Source organism: Phytophthora infestans, genomic scaffold (assembly GCF_000142945.1).
Source record: "Phytophthora infestans T30-4 supercont1.36 genomic scaffold, whole genome shotgun sequence".
NCBI lineage: Eukaryota > Oomycota > Peronosporomycetes > Peronosporales > Peronosporaceae > Phytophthora > Phytophthora infestans.
In genome coordinates this window covers 670,109-679,624 of record NW_003303723.1, presented here as the reverse complement: position 1 = coordinate 679,624, position 9,516 = coordinate 670,109, and the positions used below count along the sequence as shown (strand labels likewise).

Here is a 9,516-nt window from a genome sequence, read left to right as displayed (position 1 = left end):
CCAATCAAAATGCACTAAATTCGCCTGGCACAGCGCTGCAGGATTAGGCTCGTGGATCCTAGCTCGGGCAAGAGTGCTTAGCATAAAGGTGCGCAAAAACCGACCAGTATAAGCTAGCTGCTATACTATGTATCCCCCACAGATATGTCAACATACATTTGGTAAAACCAAGTTGAAGTTTACCGTACTTAAGCGATGTGGTATAGTACTTGCTCATCACATTCTGTCCCAGTTGATGTACCTTCGCAACCGCTCGGTGTCTGCAGCCAATCGCTCTCCGCCAAACACTACAATCACTTTCGCTCGGTTGCCATGATGTCCGCATTGCTTCGCGTCGCGGCCCGCCGACCTCTCAGCGCGTCGCTGGCGCCCGCTACTGCGTCGCACCTCAATGCTGTTATTTCCGCGCACCCATTGACTCTCCAGTACCGCGAGATATCGCAGAGCCGCGTTCTACAGAAGCGCAAGGGCGGCGCGTCAGCTTTTGTCGTCAAAACCTCGAGCTGGAACCGCAGCAAAGGCAACAAGAGCCATAACGCGCTTAACACCAAACAGAAGCTCAAGAAGGACACAGCACCTCACCGCACGCACCTCGAGCGCATGCGTGACCTCAAGAGTGCACAGCGCATCAACGAGCGCAACGCCAAGGAGTGGGCGGCACTAGAGCGCAACGACGAGCTCAACCGCGAGCTGGACGACGTTTTCGAGTACCTGAACACGTCAGGCCCAATGGGCGACTACACGTATGAGCCGGAGCCGAGTCTCGAGGACGTCGACCACCTAGATGCGCTTAACAAGCTTAACTCCATTGCCCGCGCCGACCCCGACATCATGAAAGAAGTCGATGAGACACAACGAGCCGTTACTGGCGACACTGTTGAAGTTGAAGGGGATGGGCAAGTGCAACACGAACTTGGAGTGAACGACTACAATTTCCTGCTCAGAGTGTATGCGGTCAAAGGCCTACACAAGGAAGCCAATGCCTTGTTGACCCGGATGGAGAAGAACTTGGAGCCCATCGCGGCGGAGAACACTGTAGTAGCCGTCAAGCCCACAGACAGCACGGAGCTGGAGCTAATGGACGCGCTGGAGAGCGTACCGCACGTAGTGCCACCGAACGCCAAGTCGTATATGCTGTATGCCACTGCGCTGGGTGAGAACGGACAGGCAGCGCATGCGGTGCGTGTGATTGGCCGCATGAGGGAACGCGGCGTGAATCCCAGTGTGGCTGTGTATAACGCTGTGATGCGCGCGTGCTCCAAGGCGGGGCGTGTGCCGTGGGCCTACAACGTCATGGAGAAGATGCAGGTGGCCGGACTAGTGCCCGACCGCGCGTCATTTACGATCTTAATGAACGCTGCAATCGCCGAAGGAGACATCGACAAGGCATTTGAGACGTTCCACTTGATGCGGACGCACGTAGCGGAGCCGGATGAGGTGGCGTACACCTGCTGTATCCATGGCTGTGCACGCGAAGGACGTGTCGAGCGCGCGTTGAACTTGCTCGAAGATCTTCTCGAGTGCGGCTTGACCCCGTCGCTCGTGACGTACAACACGTTAATCAATGCGTGTGCCAAGTCGCACTATTACGCACACAAGGCTGTCGAGCTCTACAACGAGATGCAGGAACTGTACGACTACACGCCCGATCTGTACTCGTACACGACGGTACTGCACGCGTGTGCCAAGCATGGAGACTTTATCCAAGCCGAGCAGATCATTCGACACATGGAACGGCATCATGTACCCATGACCGAGTTCGTGTATAACACGCTGTTTAACGTGTACGCACGCGCTCAGTTTCGCGCTATTGTGGACAAGGCTCCGCGGAATCAGAAGCCATTGCCCAAAGCTGAACCCATTTACCAGGAGCCACTGGAATGGGACGACGACGGGAAGGAAATCGACTTGACACGTCCAGGAAAGGAGACGTTCTCGCTGGAGAATGCCAACTACGATGGACGCTTTGACGAGGAGGGCGAGGACGAGGACGAAATGGACGAAAGGGACAGCTACAAGCTCAGTCCAGAGGCATTGGCACAAGTGGAAGCGTTGCGTCAGCAGGATGAGTCCAGTCACGAAGAAGTGAACAAGGCCGAGTCGACGGCACTGGTCAAGACGGAGCGGAGTATGGAAGTCTATGGCCAAGAGGACGACAAGCTGTTTGCTGACAGTGAGGAATCGCTGGACTTTGAGCTGACGCCGATGGACTTGACAGATTTCGGCCAGTTCCAGACGCTCAACATCAAGCGTGCGGAAGGTTCCGGTTCCATGAAATGACCTTCGAGAAGGGTCTCAAGCCGTCTCGGACGACGTTGAACTCGATGCTAGGCGTGTACACGAAATGCACTGCGTCTTCGCTCGGCCCGAAGTCTTTATGGACGAGACGTTCTCCAAGTTCGAGCTCAGGCCCAACAAGTTCACGTACCGTAGTATGATGCAGATGTACGTGCGCGCGAAGCGGACGACTCAAGCGGAGCAGTTGCTGGAGCGTGTGCGTTCGGAGATCGAGAGCGGAGATGTGGAGGCGGACGAGGTGACATTCGGTTTGCTGGTGGACCATTACGCCAGGAAACGCTTGCTGCGTCGCGCGCTCACGACTCTGGAAGACGCAGACGCGCTGGGGCTGCAGCTGCAGGAGAAGCATCTGAAGAAGATCCGCGCTCTGACGGAGAAGTACGGCGTCTTTACGGATCTCATTTCGGAGAACCCGAACGCGGTGCTTCTCGCTAGCTCTCGCTACAAACTCATGGAGAAGGGAAGGTGCGTGCCCAAGTGTTGGAGTACAACCGCAAGATCGGGAAGCGCTTTCTTCTTCCGGAAAGCGTCTACTAGACAGACGTGTATGGCGTGGGGTGTGTGGTGGGGCGTAAGGAGGAAAGGTTCGTCAGTAGATAGATGCTGTCCGAGACAGAGATAATACGCTTTGGACATTACAGTACCCAAGGGCGGTATTAATACCTAAAGGTGTGTGAAGATTGTATTGCTTTAGAACTCGAGTCCTACCAATATGAGCGTGTCCCTCGTCAAGTGACGTTTAGCAGCCGGAGCCACCGGCGATGCGCAGACAGGAAGTGGAGTCGGAGACGCAAGGACAAGGTATCCACGACTGTATTAGAACAGTATCACCGCCTACAAAACTACTACATGCACTCAAGTAACTAGCGAGACGAAACGAAGCACTTCTTTTGTGAAAGTATTGTTTATAAAGACTTGTAATATTGTCGACTATCTAAATCATCCGCGTCAAGGTCTAAAATCTGGGAAGCGGCCAATTCAGACCAACCGAGAAGAAAAGTCATCAGCTTCCACTGGTAGAGCCGCAAAAACTCGATGACACCTCCAAGTGCTGAGTGTGCGGTGAGCTCCACGGCATACAGGGGTCTCTCTCCACACGACAAGAAGATGAGGATCTTGGATTCCTGGTAAAAGACAGAATGAGCAATCGTTGGGGCAGACGAAAATGACCCGTGCTTGCTAACGAAGCGGTCCTGTGCGACGAGCCGTTCCTGCGTGTGACTACTAGCACCGGTGTGACTCTGAGTCACTGACTCACGGTGAGCTTCACTTATCGTCAAAAACACTCATGACAAATTTCGTCTTCGAACGCGTTGGCCAAAAGCACAAATCGGTCGATTTTCAGATAATAATCAGCTAGTAAGATAGTACTAGTTGGTCAAGGGCTAATTTAATTATATTTAATTTAATCAGATACAGTAATAGTAGTTGTTGATCTTCGGCTAATCCATAGAAGTTCTAGTTGTCTTAGTAGTCCAGTAGAAGTTAGGTATTAAGTCCCACCAAGAAATATCATACCCTGCCCAGGGAGGTCGCCACTGCCAAGATATTTGAAGACGCTAATGTCATCTCGCTCGGCTCAGAACGGCTGCAGATGCCAAAATTGAGCTCTCGATTGCAATCGTGCCATCCCTGGAGAGCCATTCTCCTGGTCATGGTCAAAGCTCGACGGTGTCCAGCCTTGACCACCCATTCCGCTGGAGAGGTCACTTGTCGGGTTCCAGCCTTGGCTACCAGTACCACCACTTGTTGTTAGTCGTCGCTGGCTGCGATCAAGCCTGATACCCAGCTCCATTGGGAACCATCATGTTGTTTGAAGATGCTGTCTGCATCCACCGAGGCTCCCTAAGCCTTCATCTCCAGAAGAAACTGTTGAGCCTTACTGCCTCGCCCTGCGGCTTGCGTGACATCATTCTCGCCACCGAGTTCAATTGCAGACGCCTCAGGTTGGGGTCCATTAGGCAATCCGCGACGTCTCGTCCATTTGTCAAGGCTATCTAGACGTAGTAGGCCACTCTAGTAGTGATCGATGGTCGCCAGTCGCTGTTGCATTAACTACGCGGACAGCAGCACACACAACCATCGCCACGGACAACTCGTCCGCAAGGCACACATCAACTTGAAATTCTTCAACCGCAACGGGTTACCGATCTATAGACTGGGAGCACATCGATAGGAAATCAGTCGGGTGTGTGATTCGCGGCACCTTGGTGAATGACAAATTGCGCGAGATACCAGGTTTGACAAAAAGGTCCTCCAGATTTTTATAGGCATCATCTCTGTGGATGCAGTACCGAATCAGCTATGCTAGCTAGCTCCCCATTTGATGAGACTAAAAATTGCAGGGAATAAAGTGCCAACCGTACCAAATAGTATTGAGGATCAATTGCGACGTAAGTGATGGCGGGGTGGGTTAGCAGGACTTGTCGCGGAAGATCCGCAGCACTGGGATGTAGTTGTGTAGAAGGCTTGGGCACTAGCCGGTGAAATTGACAATGGCGAGTGGAGAGCACTGAAGTCTTGCAGCACCGTGGGCCAAAGTATCCACTTTAACGAGCTCAGCTGACGTTTGAGCCGCCAGCCACATACGTGCCACGGTAGCGCTGACAATAAGTGAGCAGCAAGCTTGATGTACCGATTTCAGTTTATTCCTTCAACCATCGTAGTCGAGCTCAGATTGCTTCCCTGATGCGAGTAGCTTTCGCAACTGTTGCGACAGCACTTGGCCTGATGATAGCGGGCTCCAGGCGTGGCCGGTGTAAGTGTGCGAAAATGGAAGAGAGATCTGTGGAAAAAGAGACTCTCTTTTTTTGGCGCCACAAAAAAAACCCCCACACAATTTTTTTCTCCCCCCCCTTACAAATAGATCCAATGCTTTAGAGGACAACCTACTTTTTGTTTCAACCTGCATTTCCTCAACCGATTCGGCAGCAGATATGGGGCACTATAACGCGACTAACGCAGCATTTCGGTCGACCATACGCTGAAGGTAATTAACGACGGCTTTTACTGTACTGCCGGCTACAGTGAAGCTCGCATTCTCACGGCCAGAATCAGACATTGGTCATCGCTATTATGATACAAAGGCAAAACAACACGACTGCATTAGCCATCAGCCTGCCACATACTGACACTCAAAGACGCGCTCACCTTTCCACTTTGCAAAGTCTTTGGTACACCGCTCTGAGCCGCACATTCTTAGGCATTAGTAGCCTCGTTGTGATAATCAGAGCGGGACACCGTAGCACATAGCTATTCCACTTCGCTTGGCCGCTTCATGCTTGTACAGAATACTCAGATACCAGCGTACGACACCGCCATTTTCTTGTCTAGTCACGCTATTCTCTAGGGTAAATTGTAAACACAATGGAATCAATGTCAGCACTACCACAAACGCTTCGTCATACGGACACGATACGGAACGACAAGGCAAAACGTCACCTTCCTCATCTCGTGTGCACCACTTTGATCGTGCGTGTAATACCGTTCCAGCATCGTGTGGTACGACGAAAACTTCCCGTCCGCAACACGAAATCTCTGCTATCACTCGATTCCGATGGTCGACGGAGAACGGAGAGATCCAAATGCTACCTCTATCAGCCGATAGCGAAACGTCACGTATCAGCTCTTGCAGTGCCGGTCGGGCTTGAGCTAGCCGATTCTGCTTGAGGTGAAGGAGTTGGCCCTGTGCCCAGCCCACATCCGCGGTGGCGACGTGCATGAAAATCATCAAGACAGCGCTGCAATCGTGGCACATAAAGTGCGCCACAGCGATGACAGATACCACCACATTCGCAGTACATGTAGCTCGATCTCGACAGACATAATGCATTTGGCCGTATTCGCGCCTCCATTGTTGTTGACCTCGTCTTACAAAGCACATAAGCATGCCTCCTCACTCAAATAGCGCGCATTTTATGCCGCGACTCAATGATAGTCCCAGCAATTGCATGTATCCACTCCACGCACACCAAGTCGTGAGTTTGATGACTCGAGCTTCGCAGACACTTTAGTGTAGATACTCACTGCAGACACATTAAGTAGGCATAACCACGTCAGTTCAGTAGACGTATCCACATCTTCTACAGCCACTATGTACATGTAGTACGCTTACCATCTGAGTAGAGCGGAAGTTGCTCATGTTGGACATGTTGCACACTCTATGTACCCGAACTTGCCGCAATTCCGCGTAGTGACACGGGTGAAAATGCTCGTCTTCCGTGCTTGTCGAGAGTAGTGGCCGACCGAAAACGCCAGGACTGCGTACAACATGTCCACAGAACACCTTCTCACCATGAGCCTGGTGGCCGTGCTGGCCTAAATGTGGGTATTTGGTTTGATAGTGACCTTGTGCTGCACACATATGCTTTAGAATGCTAATACATTTCCGGACGATATGGTGCATTTGTCGCCATTAGAGACATTTTTGCTGCACCCATCCTTGTATTTTATCAGCCAGACACTTACTGACGTTGAGGACGTTGAGCCGCCGGGTATGTGGTGACCGAAACGCAGTTGCCGTTTGCTTGGTTGAGCTCGGATGCGGTAACACACTTGAACACGAAGTTGCTGTATTGGCCTTCGCGTCCACAAAGTGGGCATGTACGCGGATGTGGCCGCTGCAGCAGGCAGCGGGCATGACGCGTTTTCACTGACTTCATAGGCTTCAGTGCATCCGGGGCCAATTGCCGTTGCAGTTGAGCGTTAGTAAGCGCCAGCACCTATCGGCATGATGCAACTTGCATCTGCAAGCTCGCTTAGCTCGCGTAGCCTGGCACTTTAGCAGGTGTAGTCGCTGTCGCAGTAGGCAAATCGACAGGTAGGCCCAGCGGCGAGCGTACATGTCGCCGCTCCGTCGTCTGTAGCGTGACGCTTCCACACACTAAAAGCGGATTTGTCGATGGATTGCCATTTGTGGTGGGATGTCCGCTGAGAGGCCACTTCAACTTAAGGTCACCGAGCATACGATCATCGAAAGTAGCAAGCAATATGAGCAGATTTGTGTTGGTTGTACACAAACTTAGTCACAACATCCGTCGTACCGTATCACTCGTACGTACATGTACCGTGATTCGCTGAAGACGGCAGCGGACATGTCGGCGCGTCCAGCCAGGACGACGGGGCACAGCATGTGCAATCCTGCCGGTACGTCTGATAACGTTGGTCATTCGTAAAAAGTGCAGCCTCGTCTTTCTTCTGCTGTAGCGAGCAAAGATAATGGGCGCGTATGTCGTGGTCTACGCTCTCACTGCCGATGTAGAGCAGCAGATACAGACGAAAGGAGCAAGGCCAGGCCTGTAATCAATAGAGCTACACGTTCATTACGTGCAATTTACCTGGTGCTGTGTAGAAAGCGGTCGCTTGAATTCTGATAACGTGGGTATGAGATGGACCCACCGCCGTATGGAGGCGTGACCAGCTGCAGGGAAGAGGATGCATTGAACTTTCTTGAGTAGTAGCAGGAAAAAATGGCAACTGAAGCTGCATTTCGAAAGGCGGCAGAGCTGGAGCTCGCTGCCAGTCATTGGGATGGGATGGGTCCGGAGAGGCTGGGTTTGTGAATTATTTGCTGGCCTACTCATCAATTTAACACTCTAAAAGTGATACCTGTCGGAGATAGTAGCTGAATATAAATGTTTGATAGCAATTTCGCGCGTTTGAACCCGTTGTTTCAACGGTTAAACGATCTCTTTAATGTGATAGTGCTAATGAGAGACACTGAGTTTTTCTCTTTATTAAGATGGTTGCGTGGCGCGACAATCCGGCCGGGTACCCGGACTGGGCAACCGAGTGTCAATCCATGCTGAGCCCGACCTTCTGGCTGCTTACGAAGCGGGTGGCTCGCGCTCGTTGAGCGCATGGAGCTCCAGTGGCACGGGGTGAAAGATTTTGGCCATTTCTTCACTAAAGTAGTGAGGAAGAAATGGCCGATCTCTTTTGGTCTCTAGAAAGTCACAGTTGAAGTGACTTTTAACTACGATGGCTACAGTTTTTACTTTTTATCGCTATTAAGTACGATGCATTAGCTTTAAAATTGCATCGCCAAAAAGAAAAGAAAAAACACTTACGATATGTTTGATGGCGTTGAAGACAGCATCCACGCCACGGTAACGCAGTGTGCGTGCGTCTGCATGAAGTCGGGAGACGATGCCGCCAGTATGCGCACTGCCGGAGTGGCGAACAGCCATATATAACGTTACATTGTATAATGCAGGCCCTGCAACAGCTACCGTGTTGATGTGCGGGGATCAGTACGCAAGGAGCCTGTGATATTTTTTACGTGGAGTCGTGGTGCGTGGACGTGTTTGAGCACTGGATCTCGCGTTGCATTTGATCTCGTGGCTACTTTTACGTATTCTGAGGCGCTAGTCTCTTCATGAAGAGAGGAGAGAGTGAAAGGCGATGGCAAGTGGAGTGTCTTGCTGCCATCGAAGGGTCTGATCGCTACTACATGTATGTGCTGGTGGAGGCGACTTTGACGAGCTGTATGGTGCGAGTGCAGCTTGATGCAGAAGTCTGATGTGTCCAAGTATGACTTGGCGCTCGCGATTGGTGCCGTGGTTTCGTCAATTGTTGCCGTCTGATTCTGGAGTTGCTCCTTGCTTTCCCGTTTGATTGTTGCAAGCGACTGTATGAGATTCGAATAAAACGTGGTTTTTCGTTGGCATTTTGTGGGGTTATGTTTTTTTCGCTGGTTTAATTCTGCTGTTTTGCTACGGTATCTTCAGTGTTAACTTGGCTGTGAAGCTCTTGTTGGTGGGTGCTTTAAAAACCCTGGAGTACAGTACCTGACGTTGGTTGCGTGCCCAGCAGTGTCCAAAGAATCAAGTGCATACTGCGTGTGCGGGGGTGACAATGCGCTTGGGGCACTTGATTCTTCACGCTGTAGACCCGCAGACAGCCAATCGGATTCCTTCTTCTCGCGGCTTCTTCACGGTCGGAGTGGGCCAACTGCATCGTGTTAGTGCTAGTGACGTCCTGTATTATCAGACGTCGAGCACGCAAGAAAGAGTGCGCAGACCTGGACGCTGAGGCTGTTTCGGCGCTTTGTGGACCTCATTCCTCAAGTTACCGCGGACCACGCACACGACAACACTTCCAGCGACCTGCATCACGCCCCAAGCTCTGCGGATGAGCCGGATGAGGTGGCGTACACCTGCTGTATCCATGGCTTGTTGCACGCGAAGGACGTTGTCCGAGCGCGGCGTTTGAAACTTG

The 9,516-nt window shown here is 51.7% G+C and overlaps 1 protein-coding gene across 1 annotated transcript; it reads left to right on the top strand.

Moving 5' to 3' along the window:
- Positions 1-312: 312 nt before the first annotated feature.
- PITG_14658 (uncharacterized protein) lies at positions 313-4,080 on the top strand (the record flags this gene model as incomplete). Its single annotated transcript, XM_002898505.1, has 6 exons — positions 313-1,784; positions 2,007-2,251; positions 2,301-2,882; positions 2,993-3,099; positions 3,281-3,314; positions 3,893-4,080. The coding sequence occupies 6 exons, from the start codon at positions 313-315 to the stop codon at positions 4,078-4,080; spliced, it is 2,628 nt and encodes an 875-aa protein (XP_002898551.1).
- Between the last annotated feature and the right edge of the window lie 5,436 nt (positions 4,081-9,516).